The 21112-nt window shown below is 33.2% G+C and overlaps 3 protein-coding genes across 4 annotated transcripts; 2 read left to right on the top strand and 1 right to left on the bottom strand.

Moving 5' to 3' along the window:
- Positions 1–249: 249 nt before the first annotated feature.
- LOC132284879 (myb-related protein 308-like) lies at positions 250–1865 on the bottom strand. 2 transcript variants are annotated; one of them, XM_059787014.1, is made up of 3 exons: positions 1627–1865; positions 1352–1481; positions 250–1012 (listed from the first exon to the last, which is right to left on the bottom strand). In XM_059787014.1, exons 1-3 carry the CDS (start codon positions 1721–1723, stop codon positions 766–768), a joined length of 474 nt encoding a protein of 157 aa, XP_059642997.1. In that variant the 5' UTR covers positions 1724–1865; the 3' UTR covers positions 250–765. The 2 variants fall into 2 exon arrangements, with proteins under 2 accessions (XP_059642997.1, XP_059642996.1); XM_059787013.1 differs by having other exon boundaries at positions 1591–1861.
- A 2884-nt stretch (positions 1866–4749) lies between these two features.
- LOC132282386 (actin-interacting protein 1-2) lies at positions 4750–16073 on the top strand. Its single transcript, XM_059784049.1, has 6 exons — positions 4750–5324; positions 6528–6689; positions 9610–9796; positions 11064–11486; positions 13219–13626; positions 14967–16073. Exons 1-6 carry the CDS (start codon positions 4933–4935, stop codon positions 15222–15224), a joined length of 1830 nt encoding a protein of 609 aa, XP_059640032.1. The 5' UTR covers positions 4750–4932; the 3' UTR covers positions 15225–16073.
- Positions 16074–17431: 1358 nt separating this feature from the next.
- Positions 17432–20761, top strand: LOC132281902 (beta-glucosidase 44-like). The gene is made up of 11 exons (XM_059783560.1): positions 17432–17648; positions 17802–17860; positions 18046–18121; positions 18263–18334; positions 18989–19074; positions 19199–19447; positions 19563–19678; positions 19786–20006; positions 20130–20161; positions 20279–20381; positions 20484–20761. The coding sequence occupies exons 1-11, from the start codon at positions 17432–17434 to the stop codon at positions 20759–20761; spliced, it is 1509 nt and encodes a 502-aa protein (XP_059639543.1).
- The last annotated feature ends 351 nt before the right edge of the window (positions 20762–21112 follow it).

The following is a 21112-nucleotide window of genomic DNA, read 5'->3' as shown; positions in this document are numbered from 1 at the left end:
TTTTCCCGAAGTTTCTACTTTTAACCCACCTGATTCATTTTTACACAACAAAATTTTAGGTGTTCATATTTTCAAATTCCTTCTATGTGCATGTATGTATTTATGTATATGTACTTATCGAATCTACTTTATCAACACAAAGATTTTATCCACAAAAGTAAAACCAAAGGAAATTTAGCCACAGTTATCAACATTTCTTCTTCTTCTTCTTCCTCTGCTCTTTTTTATGAAAGGAAATATATATTTGACTTTCCGAGAAAAAATATATATAAATTCAAACATTAGAGTACGTTCACAAGGACAATACAAATATCGTCACTTCTAGTTTCACAACTGATACAAATATCAACATAAAAATTTACAATTTACAGATCGAACACACTTTATATAGAATCATATATAGTTTCTGTTACAAGACTGCACCATGCATCGCAAATTTATGTCTCACTTTGTGACCATGCACTAGATGTCTCTCACAATTTCATTCCTTAATTGGGACCTCATCAATGTCACAAAGCTAAGCCCTAAGAATAGTGACTAGAAATTCTCACACATATTGAAATCATCAGTAACTATATATATATGTGCACAAAGTACTGATGAATCTGGAGGTAATTATGCATGTAACCAAGCCTCTAATCATCTAAAATATAGAAGAAGCAAGGCAAGCAGATGAGCAGCCCTTGACAATTTCATTTGCATATATATATAGTTATAATTAGTAGACACTGCGCGTTTCTCAGCCTCTCTTCCATATATGAGAATCTACAAGCCAAGATCAAGGTTCAAATCGGGCAATCCATTACATGTTTTCTCTTCTTCAAGAGTCGCGGTTGCACATGATTTGTCTTTTGAATTTTCATGTGATGCAACTGGTTGGAGATGTTGCTTCAAGGAATGGTTATCAGGATCAATCCCATTTCTTATTAGCTTTCTCCTTAGGTGAGAATTCCAGTAATTTTTCACCTCGTTGTCGGTTCGCCCCGGCAATCTTCCAGCTATAAGTGACCACCTAAGCACATGACATGAATTATATGTATATATATATAAGTACACCTTCAAAAATACTGAGATTTTATTAACCGGAAAAAGAATGAGAGTACTACAAATATTTCCATTAATGAGCTCAAGCAATCAAACTCGATCTGAATATCCGTAGGCAAATCACAAAGCTAACACAAAGAAACTTTATATTATTTTATTTTTCCGGTAATTTGTTATATTCATACCAAAGAGAAATCATTTGTTTTATTATCCTTCCAAAAGAGAAAGAAATTGTGATATATATATATATATATATATATATATATATATATATATATTCATATTCTTCTTATCTTTAATTAATTACCTGTTTCCTAGGAGAGCATGGAGCTTGATGATAAGGTCATCTTCATCTTCAGCAAAGTTGCCTCTTTTTAGGTCTGGTCTCAGATAGTTCATCCATCTCAACCGGCAACTTTTGCCACAACGAAGCAATCCTATATAGAACAATATATAGCAAATTAAAAACATTATATATATATATATATATATATATATATATATATATATTCATTCTTCACTGTATATACATGTGTGTGTACACACCTGCAGCCTGAGGGAGCAGGCGCCAGTTACCCTCACCATGCTTTTGGATATAATCAATGAGCTTCTGGTCTTCATGCTTCGACCATGCTCCTTTGTTTGTGTCTAATTGCTTAACATGACTAGGTTTCCTCATGGATGGATATATTACTTTGAATATATTGTCAACTACTATGTGTGTAGGTGTGTGTTTATGAGAGAGAGAAAACTAGAGAGAGAGACACACTATGAAGAACAGGAAGAAACGTAGATAATCAATATGTAACTATATAGTAGCAGAAGAGTACGTACGGCGTGGTAGTGTATTAATATCCTCCTTGTAAAATTAAAGGATTTTACATTTGACTTGGACTGGTGGTTTTCTTGGGACTTTCTGGTGAAGAGAGGTGATGAAAGATGGATAGGAGAGAAAATTTGATTTACACTTCTTAAGATATCAAACAATTGTTCTCATTGGTTGATTTTGGATCGAATCAATATTCTAGACGCAAACAAATTAACAATTGTGTCAGTGTTTGTAATATATGGATATGATAGATCAATTAAGTTACACCTGCCTTACCTTTCAAAAAAAAAATACACCTGTCATTTTTTTTTAAGAGATGTTAACGGGTCCGGACCGGGCATTGATCCTTTTCCCAAATTTGTTTCTCTAATGATTTTTTTTTTTTTTCTTTTCTAAATCCTGTTCGGAACGCCCTGATATATATATATATATAAATAAGAGAAATAATTCAAACTTGAATAAATTTAATTAAGATAAATTTTGTAATTTTTTTATAGTATAATTAAATATTTAACAATTAAAATAACAAAAATGTTGTTAAAATTTAAAATTATCATAAGAAATAAAGAAAAAAAGAAAAATGATAGGTACCAAAAGAATATTTATTTTTATATTACTTATCAATCGAGTCGGATTCAAGGCTTTGCGAGTTCTAAATTTCCTTTCCAACTCGTTCCTATCTCGATTAGGATATAACCCAAACCCATTTCAATAGAGCCGAAATGGAAAAGAGACGCGGTAAGGCGGGTTCTCTTTTTTTTTTTTTTTTTTTCACCACCTCTCTCCCTCTTTCAAAAAAAATAAATAATTAAATAAATAAAAGATGAAAAATTTGTGTACATATCAAAAAAATGAGAACAAAAAGTTAGCTATGCCCATGAGAATGGGCCTAGACAACAAGGCCGAAGCCATATAGAAAATGCCTATACAAATTCTTAGGGCCCAGTCTCACATACAAAATGACTAGAACATAGGCCCATGATAATAGGCTAAGACAACAAGTCCAAAGCCTTACAGAAAAGATTAAAATTTGATTAAAACAGTGAAGACACAAGCCCATAAAATGGAGCATGAAACCATAATTAAAATATTATACATAGTGATACTGAAATCGAGTCAGCATAAATTGACTTGGTGTTAGGGCAATCTTGTATCGGATTGGATTCGGATGTAATAAGGTAAATATATTGGGCGTGTTTGGCATGCGATATATTTTAGGACCTTTTGTTTTTTATTAATACTAAAACAATCATTTTGTTATATATGCATTTTGGGTAGAAATAGGAATTATATTTGATAACGAAAATTTGTTTTGAGGAATACAAAAATTTGTTTTAGTTTCTTCCGTTATAATAGCAAAACACACAATATTACTAATTTGATGATATTGATTTGGGCAAAAAAATATAAAAAATTTAATATGTTTTGAACTGTTCCAAACTAATATCAGCAGCGTCTCAAACATGATATGGGCTTAAATTTGAAAACTAATATAAGAAAAACAATATTATAACACATTCCAAACAAGGCCATTGTATAAGCACCTGATCTGTTGCCCTTAGATTTAGTGTACCCATGTTCCATCCCCTCCCCTTAGTTCAGTTTTGAAATATTTTAACTAATAAAAATTGTTATTGGTGAAAAATATATTAGGTGTTTAATGGCATATTATAATAAGTAATTTTTGTAATTAAATTGTTCTTATTTTTTTTTTTTTGGTAACAACTAAAATTAGTAACAATTAAAAATAATTTTAATAATTACCAAACACATCTAAAAGCAAATTTTTTAAAATAAAAGAACTATCAAGTGGTTGAAAAGCAATTCCTAGAGGGCTCTTATACATCTTTGTAGATATTTATAGATTTTTATAAAAAAAGAATATCTTTTAAATTTTGTTAGCGTCATCATTTTCTTTTATTTTTTAAAGTGTGTACCTTACTAGATTTTAGTAGAATACAAAAAAAAATTCATAAGTACCACGCACCATATAGTTATAGTTAGATAGTTTATTTATTTTATTATTGTTTTGAATATGTGGCGGTAAAAGAAATTTTTAAGAAGAAAATGAAATAATAAAAAAAATATGAGAGAATTTTGAAAGAAAAATTAGGTTTTAATTGTAGAAAGAAAATGCAAACGTTTTTGAAGATGACAAAAAAATAAAAATAAAAAAATTGAAGAATAAGAAGGAAAATGAATAAAAAATTAAAGATGTTTTTAGAAATAGATAATTTTATGAGAATAATTTATAAATTTTATGGGAATATTTTATAAATATTTACAAATTATACGTATAAAATAAAATATAATATAATAAATTCAGGGGCAAAAGGGTTATTTTATTAATTTTAGGGAAGCATTTTACCACCATTTTTAGTGGGCCAGCATGGGGTAGGGGGAGTTGCCTCCTGGGCACATGCCAGCTCCGACCTTGGTTCTCACAATTTTTTATTAGTAGAGTGGCTCTCATAAACAAATAATAAAATAAAATAAAATTTGTTAGATAGTTGGTACGCTGGTTTGTTACTAAAAAAAAACAAAATAAGAAAAAAAAATAATAAAAATTATGATCTTAGAGTATGGAAAATTTTAAAAACTATACAAAATTATGGTTGGTTGAGTTTTTTCGAAAACAATTGTATGAAAATAATAAAAAGTATGCTTTCAGTCTTTGATAATTATTTAACAATATTTTTCTATTTTATGAATTATTCATAACTTCTGAGTGACAGCTGAGCCAGGTATTCAAGTATATATAAGTGTGTATATATATTTTATAATAAAATTTTGATGGGTGCAGTTGTTTTAATTAAAGAATTTTGATTACCTAATAATTTATCCCTCTTTTTAGGGACATGTTCGTTGTGAATTCTCTGTTTAGAAGACGTGGAAGGCCTCACTGCACGATCGCTCTTTACATCTCACATCTCAACTGTCACTTTCCCGAAATTTTCCTGGTTATATAGTATATACATATACAAACACATATATATCCATTTCCTTCAAGAGATCACCTTGAAAGAGAAACTAGAACGAGAAAGTCAAAACCTAAAAAAATGGCGCAGCTCTCTGAGACCTACGCCTGCGTACCGTTGACGGAACGTGGACGAGGGATCTTGATCTCCGGCGATCCCAAATCTAACTCGATCCTCTACTGCAATGGCCGATCGGTTATCATCCGATACCTGGACAGGCCACTTGAGGTCTCGGTCTACGGCGAGCACGCGTACCAGGCCACTGTTGCTCGGTTCTCTCCCAACGGCGAGTGGATCGCCTCCGCAGATGTGTCGGGGACGGTCAGAATTTGGGGGACACGCAATGAATTTGTCCTCAAGAATGAATTTAGGGTTTTGTCGGGTCGAATTGACGATCTCCAGTGGTCGCCGGACGGGATGAGGATCGTTGCTTCCGGTGAAGGCAAGGGCAAGTCCTTCGTTCGAGCTTTCATGTGAGTTTGATCTCTGTATTCATCTGTTTTTGTTAAGTTACGTTTAAATTTTTCGGGCATTGGTAATATAGATAGAACACAGAGAAGAAAAGCCAATTATAAGAAAAAGTTGTGTCTTTGTTGAATGAGTGTTGGACACTCCTCCTCATGTTCCGAGCACATCTTGGACATGGCATGATCTAAATATAAAGTTCTTAATTTTGGAAGCATTTTTTATATATTTAATTCTTAATTTTGAAAACATTACTGACGTGTGGCATGTGACAAATGAATCTTGATTGTTGATGTGACATTCTATTTAGCATAGAGAAAGCCTAACTGTAAGAAAATCAAATTCAATGTTTATAAAAAACTGGTATAAGTTTACAAGTTTTACAGTTTTTAAAAACAAAAGATACCATAAATTTTTATTGAAAGAATGGATGTTACATGTGAGAGTAGGAAGCTCAAATTATGTGTATATATACATTTATATATTCACACACACACAAGTATATGCATACAAATATATGCAATGCACTTATCATATCTTTTTCTATTCAAATGAGGTGGTGGTAATTATATGATTTACCATTTTCATCCTTCATGTTGCAGTTATGAAATACTAAATCTACTTAATGGAATGCAATTCGCGGTTTCCGTATTCATGTCCTCCCTTTTTTTACTATTTGTGTGTCAAAACTTGTTAGTAGTGTATACAAAACATATGCATTTCAATGAAGAAACATATAGAACTTGTTGTAACGACACACTTTCTCCTTTATATTAATTTGAAGTAGAGAGATTATGTAAATAAATTTAATGCAAGAAACCAGTTCATTGCAATGCATTATTGTGAAATGAATGTTCTTGAATGTATCATAGCAGTTTTAACTTCCAACCAGACCGCACTAAAGTATAAGTTTGTACATTAAGATATGTTTTTATGCGCAATGTATAACTTTCCAAGTCATAAAAGATTTTAGACTCATCACATTGATGCCATGTTTACAACGAAAATCTTTATTTTGTGTTTCTCTTTAATAATCAAATAATAGTCAGCATAATCTCACTCTCTCTCTCTTCATCTTCTTCATATATTTATGTTTTATTTGAAATATCATGACTACTTATGTTTTATAGATTCATATTACTGTTGGCATGCTTTTATTTGTCAATTAATACTCTGTTATTGGCTGTAGTTGATAAGAATGTCTTGAATAGGTGGGATTCAGGAACCAACGTGGGAGAATTTGATGGTCATTCAAGGAGAGTTCTAAGCTGTGCATTTAAGCCAACAAGACCATTCCGCATTGTCACATGTGGGGAGGACTTTTTAGTAAATTTTTATGAAGGGCCACCATTTAAATTCAAGCTATCTCACAGGTTTGTTGTAATGAAAATTAGTATCATGAAATTTCAGTCCGGCATGATATCTTTGAACTATTTATCTTATAGTGTGGTGTATATTCAAGGGGTGGTTCAGGAATCAGCACTCTGATATGTGTCAGCCTCTGGTTAATATGGTAGTCATACTCAAGGTTCAGTCGTACCAATATAAACTTCTTGTATGTAACTGAATGCAATAACCTTTCTTAATCAATGTATTGAGAATTATAAATTATTTTGAGAATAAAAAACATATGCATAAGACTAATAATAATAATAAAAATTATGTAGGAATGTTGGATAGGTTAGAAGAGGGCTTCTGTTTATGATTAGGCTAGGAAGTACAAAGTTCCTCAGGCTGTCATAGGCCTGTGAAGGGTATTGCTGAACAGTGAAGGGGTTTGTTGATGTATGTTTTGTGAACTAGGTTTCGATTGGAAGGAGTAGGGGTTTGGGCATGTTAAATAGAATTCTAGTATAGCAAAAGTGTTAAAAAGGTCCGCCATGAGGTTTAAAAGCTTTTGAAGTGCAAATATGTAAATAAATGAAGGAAAGAAGAAAAGTTAGGCATCTTAGCTTCTCTTAGTTATTATGTTTGGGAGTAGAGTTTTTATCATACAATCTCTAAAGATAAAATTTCTTTTTCAAATTTAAGGAGTTACATGGTTGTATGTGCCCTTTAGATGATGCATATCAAATCAGTTGAAATGGTTTGGTCATGTGCCTAGTTGAACTCTACTCGTCCTTTTAGCGAGCTCAAAAATTCAGCTCATGCTTGAATCATTTGGAATAACAAATATAACTTGGACGATCTTTTAGTGATTGAAGGTTGAGGCAAGGTAAAGGAGCTTGACTTGTTCTATAAATAACCTTTACAACTTTGAGGGACCTCTCATTGTATATGCATAAGAGTGTGAACAGATTTTGTGTTCTCTTGAATAAATAAATTATTAGAGTGACTAAATCATGGATTATTAAAATCGCACGCAGTTTAACTGCTGTAGAACTAAGGATGCTTTTCATTTCCCAAGTTACTGCTTTCAACAAGGAACTAAATTTTGTTTCAGTCCAAAGTTTTTTTTTTTTGAAATTTTTTTTAATGGTAAAGTAAACACACACACTTTTGCCCACACCCGGGATTGAACCTCTTCCCTCCTCTTTGAGGATGGGGAGGTTTCAGTCTGAAGTTCTTGTCAGCTTGGAAATATAAAAAAATGTTTGAAACTGCAAAATTCATGAAAGTTGAAACTCTTGGAAATGCTCGAAAGCATATAACTAAATAATTTGTATGTGAAGAGCAACCAAGTAATTAGTTACTTGTGTTTAAGGCTTAAACTCTATCCGCAGTAAGAGGCACTAGTTTAGAACTAAGTGAATACATTAATGTGATCTTGACAGTTCATGAACAATATAGAAGTTCCCTACAACGTAGTAAACAATCTTTATAATTTTTTTTAAAGATAAATTTCTAAAACTGATGGAATAATGTAGTTACACAAAATATTATGGGGAATGCTTTAGGCAACAATTGGTAATTTGAGTTGGCACAAAAAAGTCTTCTCATTTGAGTATTATTTATTGTTTAATACCATTAGCAAAATTAAAAGAGAGTCCTGCTTGAATTCAAAAGAAGGAGAAAGGATAGGAACAAGGGCTAACAGCAGATCAGATAGAATACTTCTTTTACTTCTTTTTTTCTTCCTGTAAGAGTCACTTCTGTTTCAAGTGTAAACATCCATGGCATGCCGGCTATGGATCCCATGAGTTTGGAGAGACCAGCCATCACAATGACATCTAGTTTGGAAAACTTGTTGAGAGAAACAAATGGAAGAAATGCCCCAGTTGCGGTTACTGCATTGAGCGTGTTGCCAGTTGCCATCAAGTAAGATGCAGGTACTCTGTTTATATACATGGAGTTTTGGAGTGCAACTTTTAAATTCATGGACCGGTGTTTTTCAAGGCCCTACTTGCCTTTTAAGAAAAAAAATACGTGATTTTAAAAGACATTGGCTTTGAGTCTATGAATTTGAAAGTTACGCTCCAAAACTTCATGTATTTGTAATTTTTCCTATATACTGTAAATGTAATATGTATGTATACACTAATGCAATTTTTTTTCAACTTTTAATCTTTTGGATGTAGGTTTTGATTGTATTAGTGTATACATACATATTACATTTATAGTATATAGGAAAAATTACAAATACATGGGAGTTTTGGAGTGCAACTTTCAAATTCATAAACTCAAAGTCAATGTCTTTTAAAATCGTGTATTTTTAAAAAAAAAAGGTAAGTTGAGAAATTCATAAACTCAAAGTCAATGTCTTTTAAAATCGTGTATTTTTAAAAAAAAGGTAAGTTGGGCCTTGAAAAACATTGGTCCATGAATTTGAAAGTTGCACTCCAAAACTCCATGTATATAAACAGAGTACCTGCATCTTACTTGACAGCAATCGGCAACGCGCTCAATGCAGCAACTGAAACCGGTGGCATTTCTTCCATTTGTTTCTCTCAACAAGTTTTCCAAACTGGATGTCATTGTGATGGCTGTTCTCTCCAACCTCATGGCATCCATAACCGGCATGCCATGGATGTTTACACTTGAAACAGAAGTGACTCTTAAATTTTATTTTCTGAAAATATAAATTGTAAAGAAGTAGATTTGTTTGGAATTTCGAACTGCTGTTTCAATACAGGCATGTACTTTGGTCAAAACAAAGTTGTCTCACTGGAATTCGAAGGAAATGACTTAATTACAGTAAAAAAGCATCACTTTCTATCTTCAACAATGATTTTGTTTCGGGAGCATGGGAAAGTGAAAAATGTCCAGAAACAAAAATGTTCTGCTGTTTTGATGAAAATGTAACAAAATTTTATTCTTTGGTGTTACAAAAAATTTCGCTTTATTGCTCTGCAGGGATCATTCAAATTTTGTCAATTGTGTAAGGTTTTCTCCAGATGGCAGCAAATTCATCACTGTAAGTTCTGATAAGAAGGGTTTACTGTATGATGGAAAAACTGGAGAGAAAATTGGAGAGCTGTCTGCAGAGGATGGCCATAAGGGCAGCATTTATGCTGTTAGCTGGAGCCCGGATAGTAAACAGGTAACCTTGCTTCAAGTTGATTTTTAAAGTTTTGATTGTTGTGCAGATTTCATTTAGTGAAAATTTTGATCCTCCCTTATGTTCTTAAAAGATGGTTTAACCAAATTTTTTGGAAGTGCTCGGAAAGATTAAAAAAGTAGCATCACAATGGCTTGTGATAACTGTGAGATTTATTAAATTATTTCACACAAGATCATTGTTTGGTACAAGTTTCTTGGTTGCATGATTAGTAAGATTGTGACCAGCATACGTGAAGAGATAGACAGGCGGACCAGATTAATTGAGTTACCTCCTTAACCTCCCAAGGGGATTGGTGAGGGTTTGAATCCTTATAGAGACAAAAATGGGTGCGTAAGTTTCTTGCCAATGAAAAAAAAAGAAAGAGATTTTTATATTATTGTTTTTATTAAATTAAATTTATAGATTAACAGTTATATTTTTTAATTGTGACTATTATATAACACAAATAATTTCTAGTGGCAGTTTGAGATTTATATATTATTGTTTTTATTAAATTAAATTTGTAGATTAATAGTTATATTTTTTAATTGTGTCTATTATATAACACAAACAAATAATTTCTAGTGGCAGTTTCTTTGGTTTAAATTTAACAGCCCTGTGTTCAAATCCTTATTCCATTTGTTGTGATACTTTTTACTCATTATTTCCCTTCACAACACACGCTCGTGTCAGTCATATACCCACAAAATGTGCCAATTCGCGGATTGCAAAAATGAATTTGCGCTCTATCAATATTGAGTTCGCGGATTTTCAACGAATCTGCTCCCAGTTCGTGACCCATGTATACGAATTATGTGACCTAGGTCCGAACCAGATAGGCATAAATAATTATTTTCATTTTCTTTTGCTTAGAAGTTACCCATTTCTCCATGCGTCTTTCCATGTTCGCTTTTAGAATTTATAGATAGAGGGATCATTGTTTGGTGCAATGGTAAAAGCTTGGACTGTTTAGTGTGGGTATATGGGTTGAAGACTGAAAGCAGCTGCTTTTTGCAAAATAATACCAAATGTTAGGTTCCTCTCCACTCTTTCTCTCCCAGCACCCCGCATAGGTGGGACCAGCACTGAAAAATGACATTTTTTGTAAGTGGGCATATAACTAACTCGGTAACTTATATATTTAACAGTAGAATCTTGCATTAATTGAACATTATATTTGTGTTTTCTGTATCAAATGCATGCTCTCATGCCAAAATTTTTCTTAACTCATGATGTACCAATATTAAGTAGTGATTCATCATTGTAGGTGCTGACTGTGTCTGCTGACAAGTCTGCAAAAGTATGGGATATCTCTGAGGATGGTAATGGAAAGGTGAAGGAGACACTAACTTGTCACGGCTCTGGTGGAGTTGATGACATGCTAGTTGGGTGTCTCTGGCAGAACAATTATCTAGTCACTGTTTCTCTTGGTGGCACAATTAGTTTATACTCAGCAAGTGATCATGATAAAACCCCTCTGTTGTTATCTGGACACATGAAGAATGTTACTTCGTTAACAGTGCTCAACAGCGACCAGAAAGTTATATTATCCAGCAGCTATGACGGTATAATAGTTAAATGGATTCAAGGCATTGGCTATAGTGGTAAATTAGAAAGGAAGGTGAATTCTCAAATCAAATGTTTGGCAGCTGTTGAAGAAGAGATTGTTACATCTGGATTTGACAATAAGGTGATTAATTGTTTGATAAATGCACGCATATATCCCTCAATTAGTATGTGGAATGATTATCTCACTTTTTTCCTATTATTTTTTGTTTATATCTTTAAGAGGAAACTGAGAAGAATTTGTCTTGGATTCTTTTCTTGGTATCCTATTTATTCTGTCTAAGCAGTATGCACCATGGTTTTGCATTATATTATGTTATATACTGCAGCTGGTCACTAAGTGCACATATGAACTGATATAAAATTTCAAGGACATATTGATGCATGCATGACTCGTATTTCTCATCAAACATTTCGTCTTTTCCTGTGTCTATCATCAACATTTATAATAATTGAAATATGATTTCTATAGACAAATTTGATAAACTCATAAACTCACTGTTACTCTTTGAGTGTTTCTAAATGGCTGCTATAGGTTGTATGCAACTTAGATTGGAACTATGAAGTTATGAATCTATAATGAGTAAAGAAATTAGATTTAGTTCTCTTATCTTTAGTTTCACTTTTCATCGAGAGTATGACAGTAAAGAATGTGTGATAATTTGCTGTGTTTATGCTCACTGCAATAGATATGATGGCTGACACTGCACTTGTGTGTTCAAAGATCGCTATCGAAGATGCACTTTATTGGTAGATTAGGTACACAATTAGATAAATTATTGGTGGGAAATTCACAAACTATGCCTGGAAAAATTGTCTCTGGTTAGAGAATCAATTGAATAGTTTCTATTAGTAGACCCCAAATATTGATAATGTCTTTTTTTTTTTTAGATAAGTGATAATGTCTTATATTAAAATTATTAAATGAAAAATGAGATAAAATAGCTTTGATCAACTACTGTCTAAAAGTCACTAAATCTGGGCACAATTTCACTTGCCATTTTTCACTTCGATGCAATGGAAGATATTTCCAACTCTATGTGATGGATTTTTGTTACTTACAGTTGATAATTGGTCTTATTATTCTGGGAATATTTTGTCTCTTAAAAAAAAAATAGTGATTTTAACACATGAATTCTTTAGTTTTAGATCATATCATGATGGCAACAGTGTTTTTGTCCAAAAGTTGCAAACGTTTGATGGCAGGTGGTAAAAGACAAATCTACATTTTCATAAAATGAATTGTCCTTTATGAAAAAAAACTTTATGGGAGGATGATGTTTTGTAATCCTTGCATCAAATGTGCTTTTAATCAGATTCCTTTATCGTGGTGCGTGGCACATCCTCTCATTGTCTCCATTAACTGTCTTCCAGTGTTGTAATTGATGATTCACGTACTGACCGGCACTTTCAAGAATCAATGGTTGAGTTGATGATTCATAATTCTGTGTGGATATTGTTACATCTCTATTCTTGGCAGAAAAATCATGGAAACCCAGACATCAAAACAATACAAACTAGAGCATATTATAGATTTTGGTCCCGTAAAACATATTAAACAGAGAGAGAGTTCAGTTATGCCTAACTGAACCTTGATCAACAGGAAATTCATTGCGCTCAGTTGAACCTTGATCCCAATACCAGTTGTTAATTTATAGGAAGAGTTAGTGCGAAAGTTCTTCAATGAACTACTTCAATGTTTTTCTTTTCCTTTTCCGTTCCCTTCTCTCTTTTCTTTTTCCCCCTTGGTGAAAGATACATATAACCTTTAATTAAACTCAAGATCAAACATAAATTATTGATCAAAGAAGTTGTATGCTACTTCTGATTAGTATCTATCCTTTTGTATAACACAGATTTGGAGGAATTCTCTACATGGAGATCAATGTGGGGATGCAAATCCCATTGACATTGGCAGTCAACCAAAGGACTTGAGTCTAGCCCTTCGTTCTTCTGAATTGGCCTTGGTTTCAATTGATTCAGGAGTTGTCCTCCTTCGTGGTACAGAAATAGTCTCAACAATTAACCTTGGGTTTGTTGTGGCAGCCTGCACAATTGCATCTGATGGAAGTGAAGCTATCGTGGGTGGCCAGGATGGTAAACTACACATTTATTCTATCAAGGGTGATACACTTACAGAAGAGGCAACCCTTGAAAAGCATCGGGGTGCTATTACTGTCATACATTACTCTCCAGATGATTCCATGTTTGCTTCAGGAGATGTCAATCGAGAAGCTGTTGTCTGGGATCGTGTCTCACGAGAGGTACTTTGTTCCTCTCTCTCTCTTTTTTTTGGTACATCATTTGGCTCTCTAAGTATAGTAATGTTAAGATTGTTTGTATTAAGAAGAAAGTATTTGCTGAGTCATTAGTGTTAATCCTGCTATTTTGTCTGCTGAGTCATTTTTCTGATAATGAAAGCAAATTGAAATTCTGTATTGCTAGTATTTTGTGTTGGTAAGTCAAATAGATGATTTCTAGAGACATGTTGAGTACATTTGCACGTGATTGCCATGGGCAAGAGCTATTTCTTTGGCTTATGCAACAATAATTGGCACTGCATTTTGGTCGGTACCTTCATTATGTATATATATAGGTTCTAACCAAAATCTCATCCCATGATAATTGTTACTCAGGTTACTTTATGATGTTTTGTTGCCTTAGCTGAATAGCATCTTTTTCGAATGTCTAGCAGCATTTATGATTAAACTGCAGAAAATAATGAGATTGGATAGTTATCGTCAGTTAATAAGATTTATTTTAAAAATAGTAAATACTGTGCTATGTATTGATCTGCTCCAATTCTTTTAAATTACTTGCTGCTAAGTCTTGCATATGCTCGAGGAAGATATTTTGTTTTGATTTTGCATTGGTTTTGTATCTTCTGTAAAGTTAAAGTAAGTTCAAAATTTCTTTTGGATACTTCTAATTTTACGTGTTTTTGAAGAAAATTCAAGTTTTGATATTTTAAGGATTGACATCGTGACAAAAGTTATAATATATTTATTTATTGTTATTATTATTATTTTGTTTTAAATATCGAACTGAGGTTTCTAGTCACATGTTTTTCTTTCTCCTCCTTTTTTTTTTTTTTTTCCTTTTATTTATTTTTTATTATTATTATTTTGCAAGTATGAACATGGGTTCAAGTGAAGGTGGGTGTTGAGTTTTCTCTATTGGTTAAACTAGAGAATGACAATTAAACATGGGTATTCCAAAACTTATTCATATTGTTGGGCATTATGCACACAAATAAAAAACGTTTATTCTCTTTTTTTTCTTTTTGTCATAATTGTGTAAAGGATGGTACAAGTTGTTCATTATATTACCAAAAGAAGGCAAATTATATTCTATATGAACTAGGGTCACAACCTGTTCCAGTTCATCCTGGGAACTTCTTAGTGAAGAGGTAGATATAGTATCATCTGAGATTCTCAGCCAATGGGCCTGATTGTTATGATTTACTGTCAAATAGTGTCACTTGGAGTGACAGTGCCAGCTCATTTTTCTTCTACTTAAATAACAAAGGACATCTTCATTTTTGTTTCTCCTTACCTAGTTATTATATCACACTTGGTAACTCGTTTGACAATTTCTCTTGCAGGTGAAGCTGAAGAACATGTTATATCACACTGCTCGAATAAACTGCTTGGCCTGGTCTCCCAACAGCAATATGGTTGCTACTGGATCACTTGACACGTGTGTTATTATATATGAAGTTGGCAAGCCAGCATCAAGCCGTATAACCATCAAGGGAGCTCATTTGGGTGGGGTTTATGGTTTAGCTTTCACCGACGAGAACAGCGTGGTGAGTTCTGGTGAGGATGCCTGCGTGCGTGTATGGAAGTTAACCCCACAATAATCTAGACAAAGGCCATCCGTGGGGTTCCCAGGTCATGCATAGAGTTTGTTAGATGTGCCATGTTTTGATGTGTGTTCTTTTGTGAATTCGTGTGCATTGAAGCAGGAGAAAAGGACTGGGAAATTTGCAAAGAAAGTTTGATTTGCCTAAAAATTGGTCAGTGTCGTGAAAAAGCATACCAGCTCTTTCAGTTCCATCTGCATATTCTGTTATCAACTGCTAGTAGGATGAGCTGTATTTGGATATTAGCAGCTTGTGATGGTAAGGTTTTCTCTATCATTACTATTCATTAGTGATCAAAATATAGTTGCTCTGATACAACGACGGTGCGGATAGATCTTACTCCCAATTAGGTTCATTGTGAGCGAGACCGTGTGACCATATATGAAGGTGTAGACGATGGTATTGTATAGGATGATGTGAACCTACGATATTTGAACCATAGAAGTCGTTGCACGGTACATTATCAGGAGATGATCTTGCCAACAGAGATTATGCTTATTGGAATTGCTGGAGAATCATCGAGTTAAATGTCTCTATTTGTATTGGGTTTCAGGAGAAAAGAAACTGTTACAGATATTACGGGCTGGTGCTTGGAGTCGTTTTTGTCTATTTATTTATTTTAATTTATCTTTTGACAATTGAGGTTTCTGAATGTGAGTGTTTCGTTTTACTTTTGTAGTAAACGAGCTCTATTTAGAGGAATGATTTCTCAAATGCAGCAAGTCCTGAATGTATGGTTTTAGGGTTTTAAATACTAACGCCTATTTGCTTCAATGTCAACAATATTATGGGAGACTCCTGGTGGTTTTATATAAAATTCCTCTATGACTCTGCATATTTTACCTATTCAAAGATGTTTGGGTATCTGGATGTGCATTGCTATATTTACAGCCCATATGGTATGAATTTATGAACACCCCACAAAATTTTCTCAATTGTAAACAAATATCGTTTTCAATAGTGAATTTGTATAAGAAAATTAGTGTTAGCTCCCAAATTTTTCTAAATTTTTTTTTTCTAGTATGGTAATTGAAGGTGGTTTGTGAATGAAATACTTGTGATTCTTTCAAAGTCTTTAATATTGCTTTTAAATTTTCAAATCTAATAAAAAAAAAAGTGTTGTAATTTCTTTCTACAATATAATATTACTATGTTTATATATACATATAGATACACATACAAATATATAAATTACTTTTTATGATTTAAAAAGAAAAGAAAAAGAATAGTGGACAATTGACAACCTCATTTATCTTAAGCAATCTTCTCTCTTTATTTTTCTTGTATTATTTATAAATGTTTTCTAAAAAATGTCACTAAAAATGCACCCAAAAAAAAAAAAAAAAAAAATTTGTTATAATTATTTTCTTTTATTTTATATTACTACTTCGGTCCTCCAAATGAAAATTTCTGGCGCCGCCCTATTCATTTAGGCGTGTTTCAACATTCTGGTTGCATTTTGTTGGATGAAAGTTGAACAAAATGTGGCGGTAACCCGATGTAGAAGGAAGTTAAAGCTTCAAAAATAGCAGTTGGTAACCGTCTTTTGATTTCAAACGGCTCCTTCGTGGCTCAAATTAGGCCTTGGGCGGCCAACTTGGTCCAGTAAAATTCTTTCATTTGGGCCTATCCTTCCTCGCCCAACACATACTTATGACATGTCCGTTGCAATAAATAAAGAGTTGGTCATAAGAATTCATATAAGTCAAACTCTCGCACATTGGGATGTAAGAATTTTGCAGTGACTCTAGCTTCAGCACAATCATACAACTCCATATCAACTATAATGGTTATATCTATATTCTTTGAAGATTGAAAGAAATTTCTTGGGAAGTGAGACCAAAAAAACCATTGCCTATATATATAAATATATCTATTACAAAATAAAGTAAAATAGGATAATGTTACTACTACATACAGTATATTGCAAGAATTAGAGTTCAGATATAAGTCCATGCATCCAATGGAACGAGAGAGTTGGTGCATGCCTGCATGCATGACTCTATCTATTACGTACAAAAGTAAAATACTCGTAGGATAAAATTATTGTTAATAATTAGTGTTCAGATATGAGTTCATCTATATTAGGTGTCCAAATCCACGTCAAGTACTGTGGACTTATTTATTGGCTATAAATTGAGACGCTCTCTAACTTTCACAATCACCAAAACATTATTGCTATTTTTCTAATATTAGTTGTGAAGATGAAGAAATCACTGCTAGTGTCTGTGCTTTCTCTTCTTGTTATTCAGTGCTGCTTGGCGTATGAAACCAGACATGGCAGGAAAGGAGGGCTGCTCAGAGAAACTTTTCCCAAGGGCTTCTTGTTTGGGACGGCCACTTCAGCTTATCAAGTGGAAGGCATGGCGGACAAGGACGGCCGAGGTCCCAGCATCTGGGATGTCTTCGTTAAAATGCCCGGTATATATATATATATATATATATATATAGTTGCTTCCTAGCTTGTTTAGTTGTTAATGTCTTTTTTCCATCTACAATCCATTTTCTTTTTCCTTTTTCTGTTAATGTGTTTTGCTATTGAATTTAATTTATTATAATATAATCCATTCACAGGAATTGAAGAGAATAATGCTACTGGAGATGTTGCTGTGGACCAATATCACCGTTACAAGGTAAGATATGTTAGCCTTTGCTTGGCACAAAAGCATGTACGAATATAATTAATTATTTACTAATATACCCCATGTGTGGGGTGATCATAAATTCATACCATATGGGTTGTAACTATATATTTAAAATTGTCAATCATAACACAAATATATGACATGCACTTCATCTCTTAATTCTCTGATGACAGGAAGACATTGATCTCATGGAAAAGCTGAACTTTGATTCCTACCGCTTCTCAATTTCATGGTCCAGGATATTTCCAAGTAATTAACTCTATATATTACCACATTAATATATATATATATATATATATATATATATATATATATATATATCTCACTACTCTATTTGTGTCTGTACTTATTATACACACACTCTGAAATCCTGTGTGTGTTTTAATGTAGATGGAACCGGGAAGGTAAATGAAAAGGGAGTTGCTTATTACAACAGGTTGATCAACTACATGCTCGAAAGAGGTACATATATTAATTGCTTTTATTGATAGCTGTATATCAATATAATATACAGATACTTGTACACACACATGCACAAAGGGTAGGGGTGACAATTCTGGTTCATGGATTGTATTCGTATCGTGTTGATGTAAAGGTATTATATTAAATAGGTAAACTCAAACCCAAACCCAACTCATTTAATAATAGCGTCAAAAATCTTAACATTAATCCAACCCGTTTATTAAACAGGTAAACGTGTTAACCCATTTAATGATCTGTTTATCAAAACGAGACCTTTAATATTTAATCAAATACTAAATAATAGAAAAAAAAATTGACATAATTAATCCAAATATTCAAAATAAAAAGAAAAATTATAAGGCATAGACAAGGTTTAAGTTGAAATAACATAAATATTCATAGTAATTGGGTTTAAATAGATAACATATTACATAGGTCATATTCACGATTATAACATGTCGAGTTAAATGGATCATAAACGGGTTACATAGGTTGAACCCCTTAACCCTAACCTGACACAGTTAAATAAACGGGTTAATCGGGTCAACCCTTTTATGATCCAAACCCAAACCTTTTTAACTTGTGTCGTAGACAAAAATCCGAAACCTGTTCAACATTACTGCATTACTGCTTTAAATCATGTTTCGGTTGCAGGCATTACTCCTTATGCCAATCTTCATCACTATGATCTTCCTCAAGCACTTCAGGATAAGTACATGGGATGGTTGAGCCCTCAAGTTGTGTAAGTACATGTACTTGATTTATACACTTTTGGTATATATATAATTTCCAACATGGAACTTTTGATTATTATGTTTTAATGGTGCAATTAATTTAATAAATGATTCAAAGATCCACAGGGAGGACTTTGCCGATTATGCAGATTTCTGCTTCAAAACATTTGGAGACAGAGTGAAGAACTGGTTTACATTTAATGAACCAAGAGTAATGGCTGCACTTGGGTATGACACCGGATTCCACGCGCCCGGAAGATGCTCCAAATCATATGGGAACTGCACTGCTGGAGATTCTGCAATTGAGCCATACACTGTCACTCATCATTTACTCTTAAGTCATGCAGCTGCAGTTCAGAGATATAGCGACAAGTACCAAGTAAGCCCCCTATTTTTTTTTTTTTCAAACACTCTGCCCTCAGTTTAATTAAATGTTTCACAAAGGATTAAAAATAGAACTAATTATGTTAACCAATATATGCATATAATTACAGGAAGAACAAAAGGGAAAGATTGGCATTCTCTTGGACTTTGTCTGGTATGAGCCTCTTACAAATTCAAAGGCTGACATTGATGCAGCTCAGAGAGCCAGAGATTTTCATGTGGGATGGTAAGAACCAAATACACACTCTCTCTTGACACTGAATTCTTTCTATAAACTTGAGTTATATGGTATTATTGAGTGGTTCTTTCAAATTTTGATGATTTTTGGCATAGGTATATTCATCCCCTTGTATATGGTGAGTATCCAAAAACAATCCAAGAAATTGTTGGAGATAGACTGCCCAAATTCAAAGAAGAGGAGGTCAAGATGGTAAAGGGATCATTTGATTATGTTGGTATCAACCAATATACTTCTTATTATATACAGAATCCACAGAATCAAACCAAACCAACAGAGCTGGGCTACCAACAGGACTGGAATGCTGGATTTGTTTGTAAGAAATTGTCCTACTCTTCTTAGCAGTAAATATATATATATACCATCTTCATTGTAAACATAAATCCTTCTGTTACTAATTATATTGACCTCTTTTCCCGAACTTGGGCTTAATTTGCAGATGAACGTAACAGAACGCAGATTGGTCCAAAGGTAATTTTAGCCACATTGTACATTGATCTCTACGTCCAAGTTCACATCTAGATTTTATTGATCTTTTTTTTTGTTTCAATTGCTCACAGTTTTAGCTTTTTAATTGCATATCTGCAGGCATATTCTGATTGGCTTTACAATGTACCTTGGGGTCTGTACAAAGCGATGATGTACGTCAAAGAAAACTACGAAAATCCTCCCATTATTTTGGCTGAAAACGGTATGTATTTTTTAACATTTTAAATCCATACAATCAGATCATTTGATAGACAAGAATATATGAGGACTAGTTGTTGTGTTTTAATTTACACATGATTTGCAGGCATGGATGATCCGGGTGATGTGACCCTCCCTATGGGTTTGTTCGACACCACAAGGATGAATTACTACAAGGGCTATTTGAGGGCACTGAGACACAGCATTGATGAAGGAGCAAATGTGATCGGATACTTTGCGTGGTCATTGCTTGACAACTTCGAATGGAGATTAGGATACACTTCAAGATTCGGCATTGTTTATGTTGATTACAACACCCTCAATAGGTACCCCAAGATGTCTGCCTATTGGTTCAAGGAAGGTCTTCGCCGGAGCAAGCATTAGGCCACCACCCTATTTGTGTTTATAAATGTTGAGGCATACTGTATATATATATATATATATATATATAGTTAGGTTTTAGTTGTATTTTTTTAGAAATTAAACAATCAGTGTTATGCAGTGAGGTAGCTTTAGTCAATGACTTCATGCTCTTATATGTCTTTACTTTCTTAATAATAGTTTTTTTTTTTAAGTTATGAATTTAATTTCTTTTCTCTCTGCAATTGCAACCTTGCTCATTTTGTTTTTGAAACTTAGCTCATTGATTTTACCCAAAATTAAAAAATAAAAATGAAAATAAAAATTTATTCCAATTTGTTTTAAGCAACAATACCATATCCCCAAATAGATCTA

This window comes from Cornus florida, unplaced genomic scaffold (genome assembly GCF_030987335.1).
Source record: "Cornus florida cultivar Cherokee Brave unplaced genomic scaffold, ASM3098733v1 CherokeeBrave_3.0.0_Hap2_Chr11, whole genome shotgun sequence".
NCBI lineage: Eukaryota > Viridiplantae > Streptophyta > Magnoliopsida > Cornales > Cornaceae > Cornus > Cornus florida.
This window is presented reverse-complemented; position numbering and strand designations above follow the sequence as displayed.